The sequence below is a fragment of the Prionailurus bengalensis genome, chromosome C1 (assembly GCF_016509475.1).
Source record: "Prionailurus bengalensis isolate Pbe53 chromosome C1, Fcat_Pben_1.1_paternal_pri, whole genome shotgun sequence".
In the NCBI taxonomy this organism is placed as follows: Eukaryota; Metazoa; Chordata; class Mammalia; order Carnivora; family Felidae; genus Prionailurus; species Prionailurus bengalensis.
In genome coordinates, this window is record NC_057345.1 from 158,867,548 (window position 1) to 158,895,407 (window position 27,860).

Here is a 27,860-nt window from a genome sequence, read left to right on the forward strand (position 1 = left end):
CATATATGGGCCCATCCAACCTTCTCTAAGCTACATATGCAGCTACATGTCTTCAGGATCTTCACCCAAGCAGTATCCGATGGAACAACACAGCACGGCTTGTGCCATCCCCTGCACCGTGTCCGTCCCCACTTCCCTGTCTTTGCCCATGCTATCTTTTCTGTCTCCCCTCCTCCTTGGACTTCTTTACTGACAAATTCATCTTTGGAGGTCAAATGTGAAGATCTGTGACAAGCGCTGTCCTCCTGTGCTCCCACACATTTTATTGGGATTAGTTTCCTGCACTAGACTGCATCCTCTGAGAGAAGTGGCCACGGCAGCGGGTTGAGACAGCTGGATTGAAATTCCAGCCCTGTCACTTACTGGCTGTGCGACTTTAGTGTTTTTTTTTTTTTTTCAACGTTTATTTATTTTTGGGACAGAGAGAGACAGAGCATGAACGCGGGAGGGGCAGAGAGAGAGGGAGACACAGAATCGGAAACAGGCTCCAGGCCCTGAGCCATCAGCCCAGAGCCTGACGCGGGGCTCGAACTCCCAGACCGCGAGATCGTGACCTGGCTGAAGTCGGACGCTTAACCGACTGCGCCACCCAGGTGCCCCGCGACTTTAGTGTTTAACCAAAGGTGTTTAGCCACTCGGTGCCTCATCTGTACAATGGGGAGAATAGTATCTACCACATAGGACTGTTATGAAGATGAAAGGAGATAAAACACGTAAAGTATTGAGAACCGAACCTGGCGTGTAAACATTCTACTAGCTATTGTGATTTGCTGGTGCCTGTAACACGGGATTCTCTCGTGACAATTCATGATTGTGTGTTACTTAGAGAGGAGAGCAAACAAACTGAAGGATGTGAGTTCCTAGCTCATTCAGGAAAATCTGAAACATACACCAGAATAGAGAGAATAGTATAATAACCCCCATGGACCCAAGGCCCAGCGGCAACATTTCTTGCCTTGTGGCCAATCTCTTTGTATCTCTATCCTGTTCCTCACTCTCTCCCCAGCACACACTGGCTTATTTCAAAGCAAATCACAGATGTGAAGAAAGCAACTTTAGCTTTATTCTCTTGAGGGAGCTTTCAGAAAGGAAACACATAGTCACATAGTATCCCCCTTAGGACATACGGCTTGTGACCATGATGAACACAGGGGGAAGGCGGAACAGAGGCTGAGAGATTAAGGGCAGCCAAGGACGCAAGCCTGCAGTCCAGGGCTCTTTCTAGGATGCCTGGGAAAACCTGTGTATCTCCAACCAGCTTCCTTAGAACCCTCCCTCACCCCAGGGCCTACATAGTTCTTAACTGTCTTTGAGCCAGTCTGAAATATTCCACCTCAAAAATCAAACGTTGGTCTTTTTCCATTTCAGAGAAAAACCAACGTAATGGATGGACTTCTCAATGGAAAATTCTCCCGTCACATATGTTCCTGAAACCCGTGGTCTCTGCATCCCTTTGTCTGCAACTGAGTGCTGGTAGAACACAGAGAGAGTGAGTGAGTGAGTGAATCAGTGAGTGAATAAATAGTAGAAAGCTTACTGGGAAACCCTGGAAAAAGGTGACCGGTATGATCTGACAGCTTTGGGTGGACACACCTGCTGTGGTCATGATTTTATATTGCACACAATACTCCATGTCTGCTACTAAAATTGCCCCTGTTTCACGTGCTAAAATGATGAGCAACCTCAACTTCAGTCCTGTAAATAGTGCCCTGTCTCCCCGGTGTTCCTGCACTGGCAGAGTTTCCAAACAGCTGCCCTGGCTGGAAGGAAGGAAGCAGGGGGAGAACCCGGCACTGGGGGAGCCTACCAGGAGGGGCTACGGGAGGGCCAAAGTCCACTAGAGAGGACAGGAAGGCACCAGCAGGCTCTCTGAGTCCTTTCTGGGATACACCGGGAAATGAAGCTGAGCAGAAAACGAATTCTCATAAAAGAAATTCCTGAGAACAATTTCATAGTGAGCTTAATGCCCAAAACAAATACCAAAGCTGGAAATTACAAACATTTCCAAGTGCAGGTTCTCCTGGCTCCCTTTTACCCGTGCATTCACACTTTCTACTGGCTGATGCAGCCACCCCCATGTTAATGCATCAGAATACACACCCCACAGAAGCTTGAATTCCAATTTGGAACAAAACTCTCCCCAGCTGCAACTGTCCTCACTGCTCTTCTGTCAGGCTCAGCATGAGGAGCCCGGAGATCCCTCAGCAGTGGGTCCTTTCACTGAGCTCTGGAACACAATCAGATCCGAAAAGGGGGACTTGGCTCAGGGCCTACAGCGTAAGAAGAGGTGGAAATTGACTTTGAAAGGCAATTAAAGGGGCTGCCTCCCCAGAGTTCAGGTGGGAACCTAAGGAGTTACTCCCCTCTGAGATTACCCCACCAGGCCTGTCAGGTCTGCATGTGCTGGGAATTCTTCCTCCCCTCCCTGAACTCTGGACACCCCTAGCTCTCAGGTTGCCTGGCACTTACAGCCCTGAGCTCTGTGTACAGCGAAATACAACCGATTCATGAGCTGGTCTTAAGAAGCACGCCAAAGAAGTCTGATAAAATACACATTTATTAGAAATTTTTCAGCAGCATCATTTCCGTTTGCTTTTCTAATCAAAGTATATTTCAAAAAAATTACAATAAGCTCTCAAAATACAAGCCACAAATATTTTGAGAACTCGGTAACAAAATAATCAGTAGTACATGTTTCATTCATCCATCCATCCATCCATTCATTGTTTTAAAAATGTGCAATATTAGCACAGAGAGCCAGAAATGCTACTCAGTATGGAACTTGTATATTCCTGCCATGGGTCCTGTTGTGAAGATATGCCCACTATTCAAGAGAAACTCTAGGCTCTACAGTACATTCCGATACAAATGTATAATTTAGCCAAAAGGACCTAAAAAAAAGGCTCAATAAGAACAGTTTCCCTTTCTATTCATGTTCAACTTAGGAAATAAATAGTCATTATAATGATATTTTCAGACAGAAACAAAAACCCAGTTGAGGCTTTGCTTAACTGGTATTCGCTTTGCACCTTACTTGATGAAGACACAGATTTGGTTTGAGTCATTCAGCTGGTGAGCTCCAGTGTCTGGGGTAGGTGACCGCCTGAGATGCCAGGCAAGGACGGAAACTGCCCTATGGTCCATCAGGCAAAAGAGCTCGTTCAACTGGACACAAACTCTTTGCGGGACACTTGTACCTCCTGACATGGAATTTTCTCACAGACATCACAAATAAAAACGTTGACTTGACAGCTAGTGAGGTAACACATGTGAAAGTGTTCTGGCTAGACAACACAAACATGCAGAAGGGTGAAATTGAATTGGTTTTCTTCTACCTTCTGCATTATCTGAGGCATCTACGGTCAGACCCAGATGTCTAGATAGCACACAGTGCCCTGTATCCATATGCCTACTAATCAGCTAATCGAATAATCAGCTAATCTTGAACATTAAGTGCTGAGGTGTAAAAATGGACCCAAGAGTGGGGCCTGGGTTTCTTTGCTTGATAATCCTATAGGGAATATGAGTGGTACCTCTTCTTTAGACATGGCAAAAGGCCCCAAGTCAATTCCTTTCTTTGTTGGGTCATTTACTGGAATGATCACCAACCAATTCAGCAGATACTTTTCTCAGCAAATTTAATGATGTGATAATCTTTCCAAAATTTACAAATGTACAGTATATTTATAGCATTACCTTCAGATAGCTTCAGTGCAAAGATATCCATATAGTACATTGTGATAATTATTTGTAAAAATATGAGACAGCATAAGTAAAAAAAAAAAAGACACACAAGACACGGTTTCCAAAGACACTTCCAACTACAGGCAAATGGGAAAAAATATATTTTTTTAATAAAGTACTGAATGTTAACTTTTTCTTCATCTGTTTGTAAAAAATATATGTGCAAAAGTGTGTTTCTAATGATCCCTAAACAGATGGCATAGCTATACCTCAGAGTCTTCTCTAACAAGGTTTGCGGTGTCTGTAAAAGTGTCTTCCGTCGCAGTATAGGTTGGCACTGGGTCCCTCCTTGGAGAACTTTTAGCAGGGAGGGAAGGAGAGGGAGTGGGAGCCACAGCAGTGCTGTCCTTGTGTTCATTCTCCATCTAAGACCACAGGGAAAAATGAATCAGCCATTTATTCCCCCAGTGGGACTGGAAACAGTTTTGTGTGAAGAAAACAAATCTTTACCAGTTTGCTCAGAATAATCTGAGTGTATACCCACCTTAGCCAGACAAGTTATTGCTAAGAAAGAATGCTGAACGCCTGTGGGAACAAAAATTGTCAACAATTACCTCCGCATAGATTGGGTTTTCAAAGTTGGTAGTTGGTTTCAATTTTCGTTTGAAGATACTCCATTTTGTTGCCTAAATAAAAAGGGGGAAAAAGAAAACCTTCAGTAATGGAATTTTTTGCATGGATTTGTTCCTCCATGGAGGTTTGTTTTTTTTTTTTTTTTAATTTTTTTAAGTTTGTTTATTAGAAACAGAGCACAAGTGGGGTGGGGCAGAGAGAAAAGGGAGAAAATCTGTGCTAATAGCACAGAGCTCAATGCAGGGCTTGAACTCATGAAACTGAGATCATGACCTGAGCCCAAACCAAGAGTTGAACGCACAAGCAATTGAGCCACACAGGTGCCCAACCTCCTTGTAGGTCTTAAAATGTCTTCTGAGTGAAGGAAAAAGCAAACTGGGACCTGGGACCCCATGACCTGACCCATGGGTACATTGTTCAGTTCCTCCTCAGACAGTCTCCAAACTGAAACTGAAAGTCTCTGGGCTCTTTTCATCTAATAAGTTCAAAGACTTCCTTGACTTGACATGTATAGTTGACAGAATCTGTGCCAACAGAGTCTAGAAGCTTTGACAGAGACACGCAAGAGATTTCTTCAGGGGTTGCTTAAAACTTAAGGGGAAAGCCAGATTGTAACTCTCATTTCCTAAAATGATGTCTTGATCCTTGGTCAACTCAAACCTATCCCTTCCCCTTCATCATTTCCTCCTGTAATCAAAATAGCAATGGTGACAACAAAAAATAGCATCTATTGAGAGCTTACTATGTATCAGGGGTTAGTCTAAAAGTTTGACAAGTTTTCCCAATTAATCTTCCTGGCAACTCTGAAGTAGGTGCTCTTATTTTATAGATGAGGAAGGAGTCACAGCAAGCGCATATAACTGAACTGTAGGTGGAAGAGTAGGCAATGATGATAGGACTCAGAGGACCATACACTGAAGAACCCCAAAGAGAAATCACCACAGACTATGGCTGGTGGCCCAGGTCTCGCTGAAAAGCTACCCATGGTGCCAGTGCTGGAAACAGCTCTGGCTGCTTCGAGATGGAAGAAGACAAAGGAACAGAAAGGAAGGGCATGGACAGCCTACTCCAGCAGGAAGCTAAGGTAGCCCATATGTTTTAGGGGCATCTCTTGCTCTGTGAAATTAGGCGGCCAACATGTGAGGACATAGGGGGCACATGGCTACAGGAGAAGACCATTCACTATAACCCACATGTAAGTGAACACCTACTCTGTACATGGCAGCCACCAAGAAAAAGATAAAGACATTTAGATCAAGAGCCTGGCCTCTGGAAGCTTACACTTATGGGATGGGCTCCTTGGAGTTAAGCAATTACTAACAAGAGAAACTGGTGATTTTCACTTTTATCTCCTTGGGAAATCCAGTGCATGTCAACATGACTTGGAAAACAATAGAAGTGAGTCATAGGAATTCTTGCTCCTAGCTTTGAGTCTTTTGAGCAGATTTACTGATGAAAGATAAATTTGTGAGCCACTTTGGCACATTAATGTCAACCTAGAGAGAGCCTAACCAAGTGTTGCCTTACTGCTTTAAGCCACATTAGCTGCCATCTCAGTGCCCAGAAGACAACTGATAGAGAGAGATCCCTAGACATAGCACGTAGGACAGACCTTAGAGGGTCTCAGCCTCAACTGATTAAAAACAACAAAACAGAGGAAGAGCCAACACACTGCAAAGGTGAAGATGAGAAAGAAAGAGACTATAACTGATGAAGATCCACTCTCGTCTGAAAAGTCTTTCAGTGTTCATTGTTTCTGATGATAGATGTGCAGGTCAGAGGCTGCAACATCTCCACCACATTCCCCTTCCTGCTCAGGCTGGGAGAGAGCTCTGTCCAGTGGAGAAGATCACTAGACTTGAAATGGACTGAAAGAAAAGTTGAGAATATAAAATAAATCTGGCACTGCCTTGGGGTTGAGTTAGATTTAGGGAACACTCAAGAGACACAACATTGCGACACTCAAGACTTGTGACATCCAAGTATTTCGGTGTCTGTAGAAAATTAATCTTCAAAATCCATTTTAAAATGTAGCTTAAAAAAATTCAGTCCCTTGAAAAAATATAAAACTGAAAATTCCTTTCTAAGACATTTTTATGTGTCTGGTGTGTGTGTGTGTGTGTGTGTGTGTGTGTATGTGTGTTCGTGCATGTGTGTATCAGAAGAAGGAATTAGTAAATGAAATATGAAAAGGTAGAGACCTTTGTTATAAACTCTTCATTAGCATTAATTTAGTTCAACTTTTATTTTGATCCAAACAAGCAGAATAGAAACCAATTTCTGAGGTGCTGAAAATTTAGCATGACTTCCAAGTTAACTCTGCAGATACCAGTTATGCTTACAGATTATTTCAGAAACAAGGATTGTGTAAATAGTCAGATTTCTCACTACCCTTGGATTTGTTTCTTTATATTACTTTACAGGGGTCATAGAACCTTAAAACTGAGACATTCCAGATCCTATTGCTCCCAATTGGAAATGGAGGTGCTGAGGCAGAGTGGGGCTGATTTCTGGGATCACAAGGCATTGGGGGAGACACTACTGACACTTAATGGACAGGGGCCAGAAATACTAAAATGTGTTGCAATGCATAGACAAACTTTTGTACCACAAAGAACTATGCCAACAGTGAGCCCAATGAGAAACATAAAGACTCTAAAAACCAGAGGAAAAATATTTTGGCCAAAATCAGACAGTTAGATCTTAAATAGCTTCATATGTGTCCATTAAAACTAGTGATGGATTATATATTAACACAAAATTTCATATCAAATTTAATTGAATTTCTCTCTGTAGACCAATCTAAAAATTTAAAAGTGCCTTAAAGCATGACAGAGAAGCTCTATTCATGATATTTTTTTCTTTTAATCTCCAGTGTTAAACCCTGTACCTGGCACACCGAGGGCAATAATGTTGGTTGGATGGATAGATGGACAGATGAAGAGAGTATGAATTAGTGCCATCTCGTGGTGAATATAGGTAACAGCAGTAGAGCTAAGAACACAGTACATTATTCAGGGAACAAAGATGTAGACTGTAGAAAAACTGCATTACATGAAAAAGGAAAAGGTCTTCTATATGTGTGATTGACACAGTGAACTCTTTATTCTAAGTCATTCTGTAAAATCAAGTAACTCTAGTCTGAAGAGACTAGATCCTGAAATCTGTTGCCCCTCTTTTTTTTTTTTAATTTTTTTTTAACATTTATTTATTATTGAGAAACAGAGAGAGAGCATGAGCATGGGAGGGGCAGAGAGAGGATGAGACACAGAATATGAAGGAGGCTCCAGGCTCTGAGCTGTTAGCACAGAGCCCGGCGCAGGGCTCGGACTCACAAACCCAGCGAGATCATGACCTGAGCCAAAGTCAGACACTCAATGCCCCAGTTGCCCTTCTTTTTTCCATATGGTCTCGCACGTCACAAGGAATATCATTCCATCTCAATCCATGCTAGAAATGTGGTTTTAGTTAGTGGAACAATTTTCAATTTATTATTATTTAAAAATTACCTTTATTAACTGCCTATCTTGGGTCCATGAGCCTATCAGGGTCTCCCTAGTCTCCCCTAGCATTAGCAAACCCAGCAATTCTTAAGCCCTTTGCAAATCCCATACCATTTCAGTAGCCAGACACTATTACCTGAGTTGCATCAGCACTTGGGGAAGCCGGCTTTGTGTCTGGAGCTATTTCAGAAGGGTTTATGGGACTTCCATAGTTCTGGTTATCCACATTTCCAGATACAGTCACCTGCATGCATATTAAAGGATATTATCCAGTTTTGAAAGAAGTTTTGCTGTGAAGTTTCTTATCAGCTCTTTGGTTCACTTTACTGCCTTGCTTTCTCACAGACATGGTCAGGCACTATTTGTCTTTTTTTTTTTTTTTTAATTTTTTAATGTTTATTTATTTTTGACAGAGAGAGAGACAGAGACAGAGACAGAGCATGAGTGGGGGAGGGGCAGAGAGAGAGAGGGAGACACAGAATCCAAAGCAGGCTCTAGGCTCTGAGCTGTCAGCACAGAGCCCAATGCGGGGCTCAAACTCACAGACTGTGAGATCATGACCTGAGCTGAAGTCAGGCTCTCAACCGACTGACCCACCCAGGCACCCCGCACTATTTGTCTTAATAGGAGAACAATCCCGTGCCCTAGGACTAAACACCATTCCCATCTCCCCAAAATCAAAGCACCAACCACTATGTCATCTGTCTCATGCCTTAGTCCTGGGAGGCAAACACCCATCACAGTCATACTCTTACTTAGTAATGACAATTTTATTGTGTTCTCTGTGCTGCCTTATTTCCACTGTTGACCATATTTTCAGACAAACAACTCCAATTGTATACTGGCAGCCAAATCTTAGAGGAACAGCATGAATTATTCCCAAACTCAGTGGAGAACTGAGACTCTTATCTTTGGATATTTAGAATAAAATTACTATTCTGAGATGACTGCTTACAAGAGGTTGAATTTCTGAAACAAGAGACATAATGGAATTAATACCCCTCTAGACATTTTCTGCAACATTCATGTGATTCCAAGGTTCCCTCCTAAGCCCAAATTACCATGAATATATAGTTAACAAATTACAAGGTAAAAATTCACTCTTTTTCCCATATTTTTACATTCACTGTTTCGTTTCTTCTCAAACATGTGTTTGTAAACATGGCCTCATTTTATTTCGAGTGAAAATGACAAATGAAATGCCACATCTATTGTATCATGTGATCATATTTTTGCTACCTGGATATCAAAGGACCAGGAAAAATGCTTAAGATGCAACTGTTTCTGATCTTAAGAATGCTATCCATAAAATAAACCTTTTTATATTTAAAAGGTACCATATCTTATGATTTCAAATGAAGGTTAGGTATTAACCACGAAACTGCATTTCCCTGACGCTGTAGTTGTTTCAACAAAGGAAGTAGGCTAAATGCTGACAGGCACTAGAAGTGGTGTGGGAGCTACTGTTCCAGGTCCAGGGAAAAGTTCTTTCCCTTCATCTACTCACCTATGTCACCTCCCTGCTCCTCTTTTTTTTTTTTTTTTTTTAATTTTTTTTTTCAACGTTTATTTATTTTTGGGACAGAGAGAGACAGAGCATGAACGGGGAAGGGGCAGAGAGAGAGGGAGACACAGAATCGGAAACAGGCTCCAGGCTCTGAGCCATCAGCCCAGAGCCTGACGCGGGGCTTGAACTCATGGACCGCGAGATCGTGACCTGGCTGAAGTCGGACGCCCAACCGACTGCGCCACCCAGGCGCCCCCCTGCTCCTCTTAAAGATGAGTGAGTAACAGGGCTGCACCAAAGGAAATTTAGGTATCTGCCTACCAACGTTGGGGACTTTAGTTTTCAAAAAAGTATGTGAAAGGCAAGCATAACGAGGTCACCTCAAATAACGCACCGGTGATACCAATAAGAACCCAGAGAGTATACCCAATCCCCCAAATCTCCATATAATGACCTGACAATCATTCACTTGTTCGTTTCACAAATATTTACAGAGAGTCTGTGTGAGTCAGGCACTGCTTGCCAAGCCCCTGAGTGGACTCGTAATTCTTGCTCTGACCACTCAGCATGACAAGGCCCTTGGTCAGCACAGAATGGTTGCCAAGCCGCAGCGACTCTGCAACACATTGGTGTCATACCCTTGGGTCAGTCCTATTATCACATTTAGTGAACCTGAAGGGTGGGAACACTGCTTCCTTCCATTTGAGGGAAAGTAAGGAGAACCCTAGGAGGGCATTATTCAATAGCACAAGATTGAGTAGTAGCAGAACCTGAAAGAAAGGGCTGTGACTTCTTACCTGGGTTGGCTGGTGAACCACTTTGACATCACTGTCCCTGGATGCATACATTGGGTTTTCAAAGATTATGGGCTGCTTCCCCATCTCCATGGCAAAGTGTTCACTCTGACGGAGAAAAGAAGTATCTGGTTTACACAGGAAGGAAGGTGCCCTCCTCACACCTGGAGGTATACTAGTTGCTATGCCAAATTTATCCAAAAAGAACTTAAAGAAAAAGCCAGGAGACACAAGGCCTCCACAGGGCAAACATCACATGAAGTAACAAATGCACTAATTCATCAGATCAAGGAAACAGAAACACTCTTTTACACCCACATTCTCTTTGGCTCGTTAATGCAAATATTCACTTGGGGATAGGTCTGCACAGCAGAGAAAAGGGTGGCTGGTGGAAAAAAGAGCAAAGAGGAGAAGAGGGAGAGGGGAAAGAAGAAAGAATAGGTAATATTGTACTTTTATGCGGAGGTTAAACATGAAAGATTTGGGAGAAAGGCAAAATATTGAAAGTTATTTTCCAGTCCTGGTTATAGATCCTGTACTAGTACACTCATAAAGTAGCCATTTGGTCCTCACAAGAGGTATTACTGTATCCATTTTATAGATGGGGACAACGAGGGTCAGAGCGATCAAGCTTCATGCCTATTATTACATTCTTAGAAGGCGGCAGAGCTGTGATTTGAACCAACCACTGCATCTAAAATCACTATGTATCCCAACTATACACATTGGTGGGAAAATATAGAAGACTAGGAAACATGGATTTCCCTACTCCTTCCCTTAACATACAAAGAGTCATCAAATAAAAACAATACCATGCTCTCTCTCCCCTCTCCCCCAAAAAACATAAGACTCTTTAAGATTCTCACTAAACTTGACACAGTTTAGAATTCAAGTGTGGCTTAGAGCAGGGGTAAAGTGCAATTTTATTACTAATATGTTAGAGACCTTTCTGCAAAAACGTAATGTTTCCTAATTTTGTAAAGACTTTACGTTGAGAAGCATACCGTTTCATTTTTATTCTAGGTTAATTTTATTCTCTATAAAAAGTGTTTCTTTTATAAAACAGTAAACATACAGCCATTTTGCAGCCACACTCACCATCACCACTGATCTGTCAATGGCGGACTCAGGCCCAAAACCAGACACTCCAATATCCATGTTAACATCTGCTCCTGATCTGAAGGTCACCCCATTTCCATTTTCAGAGGATTTAACTAGACTGCTTAAGCTGAAATAAAGTAATTGAAACAGTGTACGATTTTTTAAGCCACCCGTTGCAATAGTACCCTCTCCTCCATATTGCTAAAGCTTACTTAAATGAAACGCTCAATTCCCACTCTGAATTCATACATCAAATATGGTAGGAAGTTGCCTTAGCTACACAGATGTGTTAAAGCACATTGTTGAATGCTTGACATCTAAGAGAGGGCTAACTTGGCACTTGCAGGAATAAAGCCTGGTCCAACCCACAGACTGTGTTCCAGTCTAACCTGAATCCCCACCAGTGGGCATAACTATTTGGACTATAAAGTGTGATTTGCATTCAGGCTTCAAAAAAGCATTAGATTAAGAGGTTGTGATTTGAAATGATGGCTTTTAAGTTCAATACTTTTTGTTTCTACAGAATAGGTTAAGCTGCACGTTATGCTATTTTAACTTACAAAAAAACCAAACCAAAACAAAACAAAAAACCCTGAATTATTCACATAGTCACATCACCCAAGCTTCTAAAATCAATATTCCACATGATGAAACTGACCTTGGTAGCTTGGGCAGAGAAGGCAAAAGGGAGCCAGTTCTCCTGTAGTGGAAAAATCCTAATGCTGCCAACGCTCCAATTATGATGATCAGGATGCCTGTCAACAGCACAGCCACTGCTGCCACCAAAGAGGGAAGAAAAAGTGACCATATCAGCATGGGGAAAGGGAAAGGAACCAATAGACTTAAGACTGGAAGCTGAGGGCAGAACCAATTCAAAGACTGAGTTAAACAGAATATAAACAGCTTTCAACTTAGGAGCTGTGAAGCATTTCTAGGTCACTCATATATATTTCTTTAATGTTTAGAGTGCGAGAGAGGTGGGGGACAGAGAGAGAGGGGAACAGAGAATCCCAAGTGGGCTCTGCGCTGACAGCAGGAAGCCCAATGTGGGGCTCGAACTCACAAACCGATATCATGACCTGAGCCAAAATCGGACACTCAAACAACTGAGCCACCCAGGCACCCCCAGGTTGCTCATATTCTTAAAACTTACTTGTTCCTGGAGGGACGCCTTTTGAAAGTCCTATTTCACAATATTTTCCCATGTAGCCACTGGGACACCTGAAAGTGAAAGGAGAATTGCTCACAAGCTGTGGCATTCTTAGGCTTCCATAGCTATTGTACAAGCACATCTTCAGGTAGAGAGAGGTTTGACCGAGCAAATTACACGTGGGACAGTCAGTGTACCTTGCACGACTTTGTTTATTCTGCCAAGATATGATGAGCAGCAAAAACAACTGACTTTGATCTGACTATGAAATTCACTTTCAATGCTGTGGCTATGACACCTTCAAGGTCATCAAATAAATGTATTGGTGTCTACTCTATGCAATGTTTCCATTGAGAATGAAAATGGAAACCAAGATTGTATTCTTTCCGCTGATATGTTTCCATTAAACGGTTTTTAAAGACCTCCATTTATCTTGTGCCACGTTAGAGCTTTCTCAAGAATTCTTTTTTTTTCCCCCAAATCTTTAGCCCAGTCTCTGCTCATCACAAGTGCTTGGGCTGACTCAGCTCTGCTGACAGCTGGTCTCCCACACTCCAAGTGTAATTAACACCAGGTGAGTAGAGAAATTGGGGCTGTCACTTCTCTAATCCCTGTTACAGTTGGCTCACAATCCTGTGGCATCTCATGGGGGCTTGTTGGAAATGCAGAATCCCTGTGAATGAGATGATACTTATGCACAGTATGGTTTGAGAAGCACTGCCTTAGTTCTCTGCAGACTCTCCCAAGGGAGGGCAAGCTGGTCACGATGTGAAAATTAGTGAACTGGCAAGGCTCCTCTACTTGTTTTTCTGGCTATTTGTCTTAAATTCCCCCAAGGCCTACAACTTGGACCTCAACATTCAGACTTACTTGCATTTGGGGAGGTCATTCTCATCAAAATAGCAATTTCCTCCGTACATACACCTGCATGGGGGGGGCATGTTGATAGGACTTTCGATGGCTGCAGAAAGGGAAAGCCATGCATGTGTTAGTCAGCCACACTCAGCAGAGCACCCAAACCATGCAAATGTGCTTCAGGCCCAGGGTCAGAGTGGGGAGTGGATGGGGGCAGGGCAGCTAATTAGTTTCCTCATCAAAACGGTACCTTTCACTTAAGTCAGATGAATATCCTTATCAATAATAAGGTCTTGGAGAGTAATGTACATTTGGTGGAAAGAAAGAGGCAATTTATAGCATTTTCCCCCCAGTGGAGAGATGCTACACTCCAGAACATATATTAACATTTAAAAGAAACTTGTGGTAAAGAAATCTCTTAGGACATTCGTATTCTCATTTGAAGTTTTCAGAATTCTCCTCTGCAAGCCCAGTGAAACACAAGAGTTCAATCTGGGCACACCTCAACACTTCATCTGAAGGCTTCAAAGCATCAGGGACCCATCAATCAAGCAACAATGCAGATACACAGATGCCTGATAGACAGCTGGTTAGAGATGTCCTATTTTTTAAGTCCTCCAACTTGCCCTTGCTCTGGGTCCCTGCTCCAGCTCAGCCCCCACGTACTCCTTGGAGGTGCCTGATGGGGCTGTTAGCGTTTCCATGTCTTATACCTAGAAGATGCTCAGTAAGTATCTGTCACATGTGCACTTATTTAAGGAGCTCAGATATCCTCCTGGCTCAGTCCCTCTATTTGAATCTCTACTCAAAGTTCATTTTATCACAGAGGCCTTCCCAGAACTCTCTACCTAAAGGCCACCCAACTCCCACCTGACCCTCATCCCTCTTACCCTGCTTTCGTTTTCTCCTTTTGCTTTTACTATCTGACATTATACATTTGGGGAGGGGGGGCAGTCTCTATTTAGAATCTCTATTAGAATATAAGCTCAACAAAGGCAAGGGATCTGTTTTGTTCACTTTCATTATCTCCAGCACTTAGTACTTAGCACATAGTAGGCTCTCAATAAATACTTATCAAATTAATTAATTAAAATGCCAAACTAAGACCCCATATGGAACAACTACCACCATTATCGTGCTTGCTTTGGTTAAAGTTCTTTTAAACAAGAATCTGACTATAATGCACTTGGCAAACAATGTAAATGAGGAAAGTAGTAGATGAAGTAACATCTTGGACAACACCGCCCATGAGTGCGAAATTGTGATAAATGTCAGAACCATCTGTCTACAGCATACAACAAATGTCAAAAGCTTGAAATTGTTTGGCTCAAAATATTACTAAATACTGTAATCTTGCCAATATTTCCCCCAGCCTCGGGATGAGAGTGGGGACAGGGGAAGAGAAGCGGGAGTAGCTGTTTTTTGGTTCCTGCGTTCATTCTCTAAACCTGCCAACTTTTCCAGCTGGTTCAGAAGAGCCAAAAGTTGGTGCCTTGTTTAACCACTTGCTCCCCCTGGTGGCCACAGGTGGTTAAGCATAGCATCATCAGCTAAAACTGAGGGAAGGGAACCATAAAATGGGCCACTAAAAAATAAAAACAAGGATGTGAGCCACAAAATGGGCTGCTAGCAAACTACAGGATGATTTTTTAATGAGTATTATTAAGAATTGGATACCAGCCAGGGACACTAGTTATTCCCCAGGACTTATATATACTCCCTAATTTAAGAGTCACTGAAGAAAGGTCCTGCTAGGCACAGATCATCCACAGCATTTGGGATGAGAAATAAAGCACTGCTTCCTTATTCCAGCCTCCAACAATGTAAAATGTTTTTTTTTTTAACGTTTATTTATTTCTGAGACAGAGAGAGACAGAGCATGAACAGGGGAGGGGCAGAGTGAGAGGGAGACACAGAATCTGAAAGAGGCTCCAGGCTCTGAGCTGTCAGCACAGAGCCCGACGCGGGACTCAAACTCACGGACCGTGAGATCATGACCTGAGCCGAAGTCGGACGCTTAACCGACCAAGCCACCCAGGCGCGCCCCATAAGGTATCTTTTTAAATGTACCTTTTTCACTTGTCAAAACTTTGAAATGAGCATGTGAGGAAAAGAGTGACCCTCCTCTCGCCCTCCCATCCGCACTGGATAAGGTCCCCCACCTCAGGAAACTGGTTCCCCACTTGAGGAACCCCAATTAAAGCCAGATGGATTCTGGGGCAACAGACATCCAGTATGAAGGTAAAGAAAGGAGGTAGAGACCTTATCGAAAACCCACTCTTCCAAATATCCTTACAAAACAACACAATGGTAGATTTGGGGGCACTGGATTTGTACCCTACAGATCCTAGCAAATAATTCTCAGCAATCACTGGAACACCAACTCTGTTTGGCTCCCTAAGTCCCACTCAGCTCTGTTCATATCTCCCCATCTCTCATCCCTCCTTCGAGCCACCCCCGCTCTATCCTGCAAAGGACCCAGCCACACAAGGATTTTTTCCAGGCTCCTGCAGGAAGAGAAGCACAAGTAGGGAAGTTACTGAAGAAGGCAGAAGAGCATTCCCAGGCCCCCATGGCTGTGCAGACAGCACCCCTACCTGCGTTACAATCAGTGGTGCTCCCTGCTATAAAGGTGGAGCCTTGGGGACAGGCACAGCTGTATCCTCCAGGTCTCAGGAGGCAGAGGTGACTGCAGACATTTTTGCAGCGGTTGGGCACTGGAAAGCACATGAGAACAGTGGTTAGGGTCTGAAGAGGGAATGAGTTCACCAACCAAAGATACACCCATCAACTGAGTTGTGGCCCTGCCAGGTGACATCAGAGCCCAGCACCTCTAGGTCACATGCCACCTGGCTATTCACCTCATTTACATGACCGTCCCCATGGCACCCCATCAGAGTGGCACAGCCACCCTCCTACTTCTCACCATCCTACACTCACACTGTCTACTGGCCATCACTTATCTCCTCCCCGTCTCTGGCAGATTTGGAAGGTAGGTGTCCAGTCCACTGCATGACCACAAAAACTAATCAACGCAAAGCAATTTGAGATAGTTCAAAAGACCACAAAGACCCTATTATTATGTCAAGATTTGTCGTTACCTAAATTTGGATAGATCATAATGTGTCCAAATTATATATTACATATGATTTCCACCCTACCCGCACAGGAGTACTTTCTTCAAGTACTTTCCTTACTTGAAAAACAAGGGAATTTAGACCTGTGATTATCAGAATCACCTGAGAGCTATGCACAACTACTGATGCCCAGTCACAGAAATTCAGATTTAAATTGGTCTAGGATGTTACAAGTGTTACTGTTAAAAGCTCCTCAAGTAATTCTAGAGTCATCTGAATTCTACCTTAGCATGTACTATGATTTCTCCAAGGTATAGATGACCTCTAAACTTCTCAGACTAACATTCTGTGATCCTGATTCTCTGTCATCCAGTCTATAACTACAGACAAGGAAATGGCTATAAAATAATAAGCCATATTCCAAAGTCTCACTCAAAATCTGCCCCATTACCATTTCTTCAGCTCTCTAGAAAAGAGCTTTTCAAACTTGAATGTAATTAATACAAACCACCTGGGGAATTTGATTCGAAAAGGCTGGGTGGGGCCTGAGAGACTTGCATGTCTCACCAGTGCTACTGGTCCACAGCCCATACTTGAGTAGGGCCTGGAGCAGGACTTCTCAAATGTGGTTCCTGAACCAGCAACATTGGTGTCAGTTGGGAATTTGTTAGAAATGCAAATTTTAGGCCACCTCAGGCATATTAAATCAGAAATCTCTCAGGTAGGGCCCAGCAATCTGTGTTCAACAAGCCCTCTAGATGATTATGATATATGCTAAAATCTGAGAACTACTGGTCCAGAGTAAATGTTAATCTGGCACAGCTTGGTCTAGATTTCTGGCCTACACAGCAATCAGCATTCTCCAAAGGGGGCCCAGCCAACTCCACTGACTCCTAGGTAGCCTTTTCTACAAAGGCCAGAGAGGGGGCTCACCACATGTACCGTCCTCTCCCTTCTTGCCTTTAAAACTGCCCAGCACGAGAGCCCCAGGAGCATGGAGGACTTACGAGCTATTATACTGGTGGGGTTCCCTATATGTGAGATGAAAATAAAATCTAATTATAATTCTGGAGATTAACTAAAGTAACAAATGTCTGGGTTAACACTTGAAGAGAGAATCTGACTTATAAAGCTTAATAAAAGCCTATTTCCTTTCCTCACTTCAAAAATTTCCTTCCCTTTTATCTAGCTTGATTCATTGGTGAAGGATGAATTAGAACACAGGTAACCTGGTGAAGCAGGACCCACAACTAAGAAAATGGGAGAGAGGGGAGGGTGTAGAAATGCATGACTGACAATTTTAAACTGAAGCTCACGTAGCTCAGGATAACTTGACTAGCCTGATGTTCACGAAACCCATTGTTACCCACCTGACACCTAGCAAGGGTTTGATGCCTACTGGATTCTGTGGCCTAGAAGTACATACTTGTAACTCCAAACAATGAGGGCCGAAAAAAAAATTTTTTCTTAAACACGCTCCAAGCCCAGTGTGGAGGCCAACACAGGGCTTGAACTCATGACCCTGAGATCAAGACCTGAGCTGAGATCAAGAGTTGGACATTTAACCAACTAAGCCACCCAGGCGCCCCAGGACTGAAATATGTTTACTTCATATCCGCTGGTGGTGTATATAATTACATTTGACCGCCAATTTTATTTTTCTTTGGTCAAAATGGTTAAAACACACACACACACACACACACACACACACACACACACACACACCTTTCATGCACCAAGAGATCAGACTATTATAATCCACTACCATTTTCCAACAATATAGCCATTAATTTGAAATAAGATTTCTAGATAATGAGGAACATCTTACTCCAAGGGATGTTACCTGACCGATCGTATCTATGTTGATGGAAGATTCGAACTTGAGTGAGCCATGGGTTCACCATCAGCATTTTCTCCTTCTCATCTTGCCCAAATTTATCTTGCTTCCATACTTCTCCCTTATTCTTAGATATCCAGTAAAACTGGCCTTCAAAGATGTCCAGGTTATATGGGTTCATTGCTGCTTACCCACAGAGAAAAACCAAAACAAAGCAAGATAATTGAATAGAAAATTCCCTACCCCTCTTTTATGTCAGATGTCATTATGCTTGAGTTATTCCCTAATTCAATGCCTTGAAAATCCAGGAACATTCAGGCAGACTTTCTGAACATGTGACCACAAAAGTGTGCTACTTTGGGAGATCAAGATGACAGACATTAAACTAGATTAATGTCTACTGGTTCATGCCAATTATAGAGTACTTGCTCGCTTTCAAGTTGCTGATTTGATTTTCTCTTTGGACAATAATTTGGATGGCAGAGATCCTTTTTTTTTTCTTTGAACAGAAGATACCACTTATCAGGAAAAGCTGGTAGATACTGGATTGTTGCAGTTCTGCAGAAATCTGGATTAGAAAATAAAATGTTTCTCTCCTTCTAGATGTTTCCAGTTGTACATAATAAACAATTGAGCATAATAAAAACAAATAGGTCTAGAAATGGTTAGACATGGATTTCCATTGGTACACATGACTGTCACCCCTATCAGGGCAACCTAATGGGAAACTTGGTTATTTCAATATCTGTTGCTAAGAGTGTCTTTTAAAAATTATGTTAAAAGGATAAAAACAAAACAAAACCAAACCTTAATTACTGCTAACGGATTCATTTGCATTTAAATCAGCAGCTGGAAGTTGAGGGGAGCAGTATCTAAGAAAATGTATCAATCGGTTCCTAAGATTCAGATTCCTTCTGGAGAAAATGGGCAGAGACCCAAAATATATTTATTATTTAACATGGTAAATTGTAACTCATTTCTAACCTGCATTTGCAACGATTCTTCTATCAGTCCCATCATGTTTTATACTTTCAATATTGTTCTCCTTGAAGTCACTCCAGTAGATCCGGTCATTGTTCAGATAATCAATAGTGAGGCCTGTTGGCCAACCAAGGTCCTCCTGAACCAGGATGTTCCGATGCTGTCCATCCATCCAAGCAGACTCGATTTTAGGTTCTCTGCCCCAGTCAGTCCAGTACATAAGCCTGTAATGGAAAGTTTCCTCTAGTGAGGCTTCTACACTGAAGCAGAGCATGAACTTCCAAAAAGGAAATCAACTGTTTTTCATTGAGATCTGGGTGCTAAGTGATGCTATTTTTATACTTTACTTTAGAAGAAAGGGAGAGAAAAGGAGGGGCCAGTGCATCTGTAGTCCTTCCTGAAAACTTCTTCAATAGAGACTGCCCAGCCCTGTCCAAGTATATACATTCAGACAATTTAAAATGTATAATGACAAAGCTGTTCATTCTTCATAAAGTATTTATTGAATGCCTATGTGTGAGCAGCACTGTCCTGTGTTCGAGATGTATCAGAGAACAAAACAAGAATTCCTATTTTAAAATGGAGACCAGGGATTGCACCACCTCAAATACCTGGAAAAGACCAGGCAGGCAAAAAAAAATGACTGGAGCACAGCAGTCATGAACATCAAGTGATGGTGAGAGCAAAGCCCTGTCTACAAGTTCCAGGCAATACTGCATCAAGAATAACTGATAACTGGTGTTATCAGTTGTTCTGGTTTTTCAAGCCAAACATACAGCGTAAAATGTGTGTGTGTGTGTGTGTGTGTGTGTGTGTGTGTGTGTGTGTTAGCAATTAAATTTAAAAAACCTTAAAGCTCTGTTTAGTTCAAGTAAAATATATCTGTGAGCCATATTTAGCCTACCAGCTACCACTTTGCAGCCTCTAGTCTAAACCAATCACCAGGTATAAACCAATCCTTAAATTCTATTGAGAAATGTGTGGATTTTGGACAACTGGGCTATGGAAAAAATTGTGGCCAGAGGCCTTCCCCTTACACAGTATCAGTCTGAAGCTTGGATGGTCCTAAAGATCTTTAGGGCATCTTAAATTAGTCATAGATGTCAATGCAAAAAGTTCAAAGTCAATTTCAGTACAATTAGGAAAAAATAATTAAAGATATAATTTCTTGAAAATCCAGTGGCAAATATCTAGGAAAGACTCCTTCAAGTACTCGGGTGCCTGGGTGGCTCAGTTAAGTGTCCAACTTGTTTAAGTTGGACACTTGGTTAAGTGTCCAACTCTTGATTTGGGCTCAGGCAGGTCATGATCTCACAGTGTATTGGGCTCTGCACTGACAGCGTGCAACCTGCTTGGGATTCTCCCCCTCTCTCTGTCCTCTGTCCCTCTCCTGCTGGCATTCTCTGTCTCTCTCATAATAAAATAAATAAACTTTAAAAAAAAAAAAAAAAAGGACTCCTACAAGTACTTACCCTAGTTTGGGATTCACAACCACTGCAGCTGGTTGATCCAGTTGGGTGGAAATCAGCCACTTTGTGTACCTCCCATCAAGTTTAGCCACCTGGATCCGTTTACTCTTGGCATCTGACCAGTAAATATGCCTGAATTTAAAGGGACAAAGTTAAAAATCCAAAAAATCTCGACTGGTCATTTCTAGGGAAGAGGTTTGAAGATGAAAGAATTCAGTTTGGAACCTGGGGCCAACAAGACAACCACTTAGATACTCATGATGAGAGCAGAGTCTCCCTCCATCAGGAATGCCCCAATCTCTTCAGCCAAGGGAGCATCTTTGGAAAGTTACAAGTGGAAGAGTAAGGGATAGAGGGGACTCCTTCTTGATCAGCCAGGATCAGTGATGATGGTGGACATCACATCTGGCATTACTACGAGACATGTACTTTCCAGGTGGAAGTCACCAGGCATTGTTTAGCTGGCCCTTTAACTGCAACTGCCCTGTGATTCTGTTTCGATTCAACCAAGAGCCCCAGTGGAATTAATAGGAATCTGGCATCAGCTCCAATGAGCGGAAATAGCCTTTCCAAAATAATGAACTCAGCAAGGCCACCCTGCCCTATTTTCACTATTAGAGCTGCAGGTCTCAGTCTCTTACAAGCAGAAAGACTTCCGTCAGCTTCTTCACTCGCTCTTTCATTAAGGCTGAGCAAGAAGCAAAATTTCACACATGAAGACAGATTTGCTACTGCCTGTTTGGTTTTCAGAAGGAAGTGCTACGGTCTATATAGTTTCAAGTTACTGACTCTCTGAGGCCTTGTTTCCTGACAAAAAATGCTGAAATGACTGTCCTGATAGCCTGTGGGCACAGCAGGGACCTAATTAACTTCTTCAGAGATGTTCAAGTCTTCCAGGAGCATTAGACAGGTTTGTTAAAAGGTGAAAATTAATTTATGCTGCAAATGACTCTCATTCTCCCAGAGGTCGGCAACAAGCCCCTGAGACTCCCCTCTCAAACATTTTTTTCATTATTCATTCATTTCCAAGGCCATGGGGGAGGCTATGAATGCGTGACTTTCCCATAAATGCCACTCCAATGCAAGGCTCCTCCTCAAAAAAGGAGCTTATGAACTTTTCCACATCAGTTTGCATGTCATGAATCTGCCTGATGATAAACCTACTTAAGGCTCTTATTTAGAGATCATACAAAAGCTCTGGTTCTAGTCCCTGGGGCTCCAGGAGACCTAAAAGAGCAGAACAAAGCTGACACTGCTATTAACTCAACCCAAAGACTACACAGGAAAGTCAAATTTCCAATCTGTTCAGACAATACAGTCTGCTCAAAACACAAGATGTGGGTTGTTCCTCCTCAAAATAATTACCAGAGAAAAATGTCTCATCTCAACTGCCTTGCTGGTAGAATTGTGAGACTGTTCCATTTCTTCATAAAATGAATAGTGCTGCCATACTGGAAGTTAATTTTGGAATCCAAAACTCTGTCGGCAAGAAAGCTCTCCTAGATATAATACAAAATCTTGACTTCGGTGCTTTCCCAAACTTTTTCATGGCATACATAGACTATAGGAAATGATACTGTCTATATGACACCTTGGGGTAAGCAGAGGTGGTTGCTGGGGCTAGAGCAAGCCCAGGCATCAGCCGGCTGCACCAGCGCTGAGTGCACCCATATCTGGGTCAGCTTAACTCACGTGGTGTGACAAGCAGGAGGGAGATCTAGCCAGGAAAACAGAATTGACAAGAGGGGAACGTGGCTAAATTTACCTTCCAACCCAGTCCACTGCTAATCCGTCTGGCTGCATTATGTATTTCAGGTTCAGGTTAACCTTTGACACAAGATTATTAGTACCGGATTCAAAGTTGGGGATGTAGGCACGTTTAATAGCACCAAATTCAGAACCGTGGCCTAGCACAGTGTAATATATGACACCTGCAAGGGAAGACAAACAGGTGAGTTTCACGTTAAGAACATCAGGTAAGGGAGGAACTGGGGTCTAATCGGGTGGACTACTGTTCCTTCATTGACATCTCTACTTCCTTATTGTTCCTATAAGACTAGTAATTCAATTACATATATCTGATCAAACTCAACACATTATACTTGAGCTACTAGCTACAAATACTTCAACTGATAGCTTATTGATACTGACTTAGCTGTCTCTATTTCAAGGTAACTTATTAAAATACATTTCAGTCAACAGCCTATTTTCTCTCATTAGGATCAAGTTCTAGTTTCAAAAAAAAAAAACGTATAGATAAACCAGGGGCAGACTATTCAATAACTGGCAGTAAAGGAGCTATGTAGACAAGAAATCCTATTTAGCGTATAGACTACAGGATAGTGGATGGCAGGCATTTAAAAATCAAAGGAAGACTGGCTTCCTAGGTATTTTCCAGGCTTAAAAATTTTATTGTATTGTGTAAGTGTGAAAACACTACCATAAGAAATCTTACATTGCATTGTTATTGATAGTATGCAAAGCATTTTCACATGTTATCTCATTTGATCTTCAAAAGAACTCTCAGAGGTAGTCAGGCAGACAAGAATACTGTTCTTATTTTACAGGTAAGAAATGGAGAACCAGAGAATTGTTACAATTATTTAAGGTGGTTTAGTAAAACCATATATAAAACACTACGGGCTCATGAGTGAGTACTTATGGAACTGTGCCCAGGAAGAACTATAGAAGATGTCAGAGGAGGTGACATTTGAGCTGAGTAGAAATGTTGAGTTTGAGTAGAAATTTTGAAAGGTACAGTGATGGGGAAGAACAGTCCCTGCCTGAGCAAAGACAAAGAGATATGAGGTGGTCCTGGAAGGATAATCCCCAGAGATGGGAGACGGTTTGGTTAGAAGTTGACAAAGTTTGGCTGGGACCCACCGTCATGCTAAGGTGTCCAGAACACGCTGGACAGGAGGAGCCCCCTCTTCCACTCATGCAACAAAATTCACTCATTGAAAAATAAATTCCCCAAAGTTCAACACCTTATAATTCAATTAATATCAATGACAGATGCGAAAGTTCATACTCACTGAGACCTATGCCCTCAGGATCCCAGTCATAATCAATAGCCTGAATACGTTCCTCGCCTTCAAGATAATCTGAGAACTTCTCAGATGAGAGATTATACTTTCGAATTCGCACATTTTCAGGCAGTAGCAACAAAGGAGGATTACCTGTAAATAAGACAAGGGCCTCTTTATCTGTTTGAATTCTATCTGAATTCTTTTTTTGTATAAAGTAGATATAAAATAGCAAGTATCCTCCCGCCTTTAAAAAAAAATAAGTTTTTATAGAAATCTGACTATCTCTGCTAATCAGTAGAGCTAACTACCCAACTGGGTTGCCAGATCTGTGACAGTGGACATTCTTGCCTCCATTTTCAGGTGGAAAGCTAATATTTCTGCTAGGGATGTTACCAGTTCTTTATTCCTATCCCCGGTGGGTGATGGTTTAGAACAGGGCAAGACTGAGACCCCTAGACTGTGTCCTCTTTTCCACTGATTTTTTTTTTCTTTATTCACTGGAAATAAAACACAAGACTGTAGACAATCTCACAGAAGAAATACAATATGTATAACATTACTAAAAGTTTACCAGGAAGTCCTCATTCCTTACTCTTTACTGACAGAATTTATGATTGTTTTAGCAGGTAATCAGCTCCACGATTCAATTTATCTTCCAGCTAATGACAAAAACAGCTCATCCTTGTTCTTACCCAAAGCAGCTATTTCAATGGTTACTCATCTCGAAGTGCACTGTTTGAATTTTAAAATTTAATTTACTTGCAATAATATCAATCAAATCTCATTTAAGTAACTTTTGAAAGTTCACTTTATATATTTCCTCTGTCTTGACATTGTGCTTTATGTGACTACGAGAATTTATTTCAGTCATCTCCTTAAACGACTTGAACATTTTTTTAATTTGCTGCCTAATTACCAGACCAACTGCTCAAATGCCTTTACTCTAGTTTTCACTCAATGTCAGGAAGGTTTGGGGGGGTAAAATATTTAAGTATGCTAATCAAATGTATGCTTTAAAAGCCCAATTTGTATAAAGAAACTGAACAGCCATTTTACTCTTAAATCTTAAAAATGTGATTTCCTTTTCAAATTCTTTAAACTCCAGTACAAACTTCAAATTCAAATCTGTAAGACTTGTGAAGACCTATACCCTTCGGCGGGGATATGCTGATTTTGGTCAGAACTCTGGAAATTTGGACTATATAATACTTCTGCCACACAGTCTTTCTCTTTTGTCATTTCTATCTAGTACTTATTACTGCTTTCTATCAGGCCTCTCAGATACTGGCATTAACCTAAAATGTAGAACAAATGGTTGAAATTATAAATGAGCCAGACTCTTTCTGTCTATGATCAGCAGTCCATGAACAGTAAAAAAAGAAATTACCAACAGAATGTCCTTGACTTGCCCCAACTGAATGAGACTATTTTTCATGAATTACAGGGTTCCCACACCTTAGTCTTAGAGTGGGAGCTGGAGGGTTTCATTAATTTCCTTCCGTTGACCACCACCCTGTAAGAAAGCTTTTCTTGTGTAAATATTCTGGAAGGTGACATCTTGTCCACTTTTTGAAGTTTTTATCAAGGTGGACAAGATGCTAAGCCCAGAATAATAAATAATACCTGACTCTCATTTTAATTCCTACGTATTTGTTGTGGGATTGCAGTTACTGTCTTAATCTGGCAGGAGAGGAGAGAGAAGAGAGTGGATGGGTGTTGGAAGAGAAGTAGCTGGTGAATTAAAAATAAGACTGAGAGCCTAAAGCTTATTTTCTGGTATATTGTACTCATCAGCATTTATTTCTCTAAAAGTCGATTGATTAATCCCAGCAGAACCCAGCATACCATCAGCTGCGCATCGTTTTCCATAGTGGTCACTCACAGACCTGAAGCCTTCGGCACAGGAGCACTCATAACTTCCTTTGGTATTTTGGCAGTGCTGGGGACAAACCCCAAATTGCTCACATTCGTTGATGTCTGTAGATACAATAAAAGCAAATATGCACCATCTGCTCCCAACCATTCCCTAGACACCCTGCTTCTGTTTAAATCCATACTCATAAACAATGCGGACTGAGAAAGCTGCAGACAAAAATAAGCCATGACACCATCATTTGTGGAACACTTACTAAGAGTCAGATGTGGTTTCACATGCCTCTGCTGTTTTTCCCTCATTTAGTCCTCCAGAACGACTCTGCAATATGGACTATTCCTAAACCCAAAGTCCCAAAGCTAAGAAGCAATGAAGATGGGGTTCAAATGCAACAGTGCAGCTCTACAATAGCAGAATAAAATTTTCACTTTTGGAAAGCCGCTGTGTGTTGGCGTTGTTCAGTTCCAGTTCCCTTGCCCTCACGAGCTTCAGGAAAGGGACTCATTCATTTAATTTTTTTTTTTGATTGAGTTCTTAAGCTTCAGCTTCCAAAGAACTGTCCCAATCATCTGAGTATGATACATCATGAGTTAGAAACAGAAAATTCAAATAAGAAAAGACACTTAAAATCATACTCAGTCCTTACCATCTTGATAAGCTAGCTTCTAACCGCATACCTCAGAACTCACTTATGTTTGGCTTAAGAAAGTGTGTAACAAATATATGTTGTTGGACTTTGATGAAGAAAATAAAATTTGTGTTGATTTAAAAAAAACTGGTCTCTCACACTGATACAATAAGCAGTCAGCATTACTGAAGTCTTACCGGTTCGGCAGACATCACTAAGGATGAGCTATCTGCCTAGCCATCTGCTAGGGATGGGCAAGATAGCATGGAAAAAAAGTAATCGGCATTCCCGAGTGTTGTTTTTTCATGTCCCAAGAAATTAGTGAGCAAAATCTTAACATCATCATTGGTTACATACATCATGAATGTACAGTTTATACTCTCAGAACTGATCGTCACCCTCTAACAGTAAAATTATTGGTGCACTTAAGTATTTTAATGAGCAAGAACCAAGAGTTTGGCCCCATTAAGGGAATTCAACAGGGGTTTTATAAAAGGGAATGAGTGGAAAACCTAAAAAGTAGGAATTGTAGGAAATATACTCTACCATCACAGGAGTTCCTGTCCAAAATACTGGCTTTGAACCCAGGTCTACAGGAGCAGATAAAGCCTCCTTCACTTAACTGCGTACAATTTTGTTCGCATAGATTCTCCGCACATGATCTTTCTTTTCCTGTATCTGGAAAAGCAATCTTAGTGTTACAAATGAAAGGTATAAACACTTACCTATAGCCTATTATAGGACATCTCAAGATAACCCCTTTCCATAAGTCTTTGTAAAGGATTGAGGCCCCCTGTATTCAAATATCTAGTAACACCCTGAATGCCACTTATACAAATGTATATAATGTTAGATTCTTGAGGCAATTTTTCCATTTTACTCATCACTGCCAGGCTTACCCTCAGGACATCCAATTCCAGAGTCCAGAACTATGAAGTCAGAGGCTCTTTACAACTGTAACCATCTGTTATGCTATTATATATATTTAGATATGTAATATCTGATATATTATATATATTAGAATTAAGATATATAAAATGATATATGTAATATATATCCTATTATATGTATAATAAAGGACATTGATACAGGTTAGAGCAACATAACAAATAGGAGGAAATTATAAAGTTATAAGAAGACCAACTGAGATATGTATACACATATATATCAAGTGTTGGCCAGTTATAAGTCATACCACTGCTATAAGAACCATAGAGTGGCCTGCATGAAAAGGAATTTTGCAACAACATATATGAACCCAGGACTTTAAAAATATTCAGACCCTATTATCCAGTTTTCCATGTTAATACATTTTCCTTCAAAAAGAAATAAAAATGTGCACTATGATTTATTTAAGGATTATAAATTATTGATAATAAAATTTTGAAAACTTGAACAATTATGGTACACTGCATTTTATCAAATCTGAGTAAGCCACCACTGGTGCACTACTTTATGTAATACTAAAAAACTCTGGGACTTACACTATGGCATGTTATCAACTGAAGAATGATCCTTGTTTCAGAGATGTTAAAATGTGAAAATAAACATGCATCTTAGAATCAATGAGTTATGATTATCTACATGATGGATTGTTAGGCAATCATTCAAATTCATGATTTCGAATGATACTTTGACATGGGAAATATCTATAACAAAAATGGAGGGAAAGATTGTAACACTACATAAAGACTATGTATCTTTATTTTTTTAATATTAATAATTTTTACACATACATG

At 41.3% G+C, this 27,860-nt stretch overlaps 1 protein-coding gene across 2 annotated transcripts in view; it reads right to left on the bottom strand.

Moving 5' to 3' along the window:
- Positions 1–2,539: 2,539 nt before the first annotated feature.
- The window catches only part of LRP2 (LDL receptor related protein 2), a 199,123-nt gene continuing 173,802 nt past the window's right edge, over positions 2,540–27,860 (bottom strand). The window contains exons 64-79 of one of the 2 annotated variants that reach the window (XM_043576972.1): positions 26,668–26,799; positions 25,466–25,597; positions 23,627–23,770; positions 22,357–22,522; positions 20,595–20,723; positions 19,126–19,346; positions 18,148–18,324; positions 15,825–15,944; positions 13,243–13,333; positions 12,376–12,443; positions 11,881–11,995; positions 11,220–11,349; positions 10,125–10,229; positions 7,957–8,064; positions 4,299–4,370; positions 2,540–4,109 (exon numbers count right to left, since the gene is read on the bottom strand). In XM_043576972.1, coding sequence (XP_043432907.1) covers positions 3,948–4,109; positions 4,299–4,370; positions 7,957–8,064; positions 10,125–10,229; positions 11,220–11,349; positions 11,881–11,995; positions 12,376–12,443; positions 13,243–13,333; positions 15,825–15,944; positions 18,148–18,324; positions 19,126–19,346; positions 20,595–20,723; positions 22,357–22,522; positions 23,627–23,770; positions 25,466–25,597; positions 26,668–26,799 — 2,072 coding nt within the window. In that variant the 3' untranslated portion in view covers positions 2,540–3,947. Of the gene's footprint in view, positions 4,110–4,298; positions 4,371–7,956; positions 8,065–10,124; positions 10,230–11,219; positions 11,350–11,880; positions 11,999–12,375; positions 12,444–13,242; positions 13,334–15,824; positions 15,945–18,147; positions 18,325–19,125; positions 19,347–20,594; positions 20,724–22,356; positions 22,523–23,626; positions 23,771–25,465; positions 25,598–26,667; positions 26,800–27,860 lie in introns of both variants that reach the window. The other variant, XM_043576970.1, reaches the window with a different exon arrangement.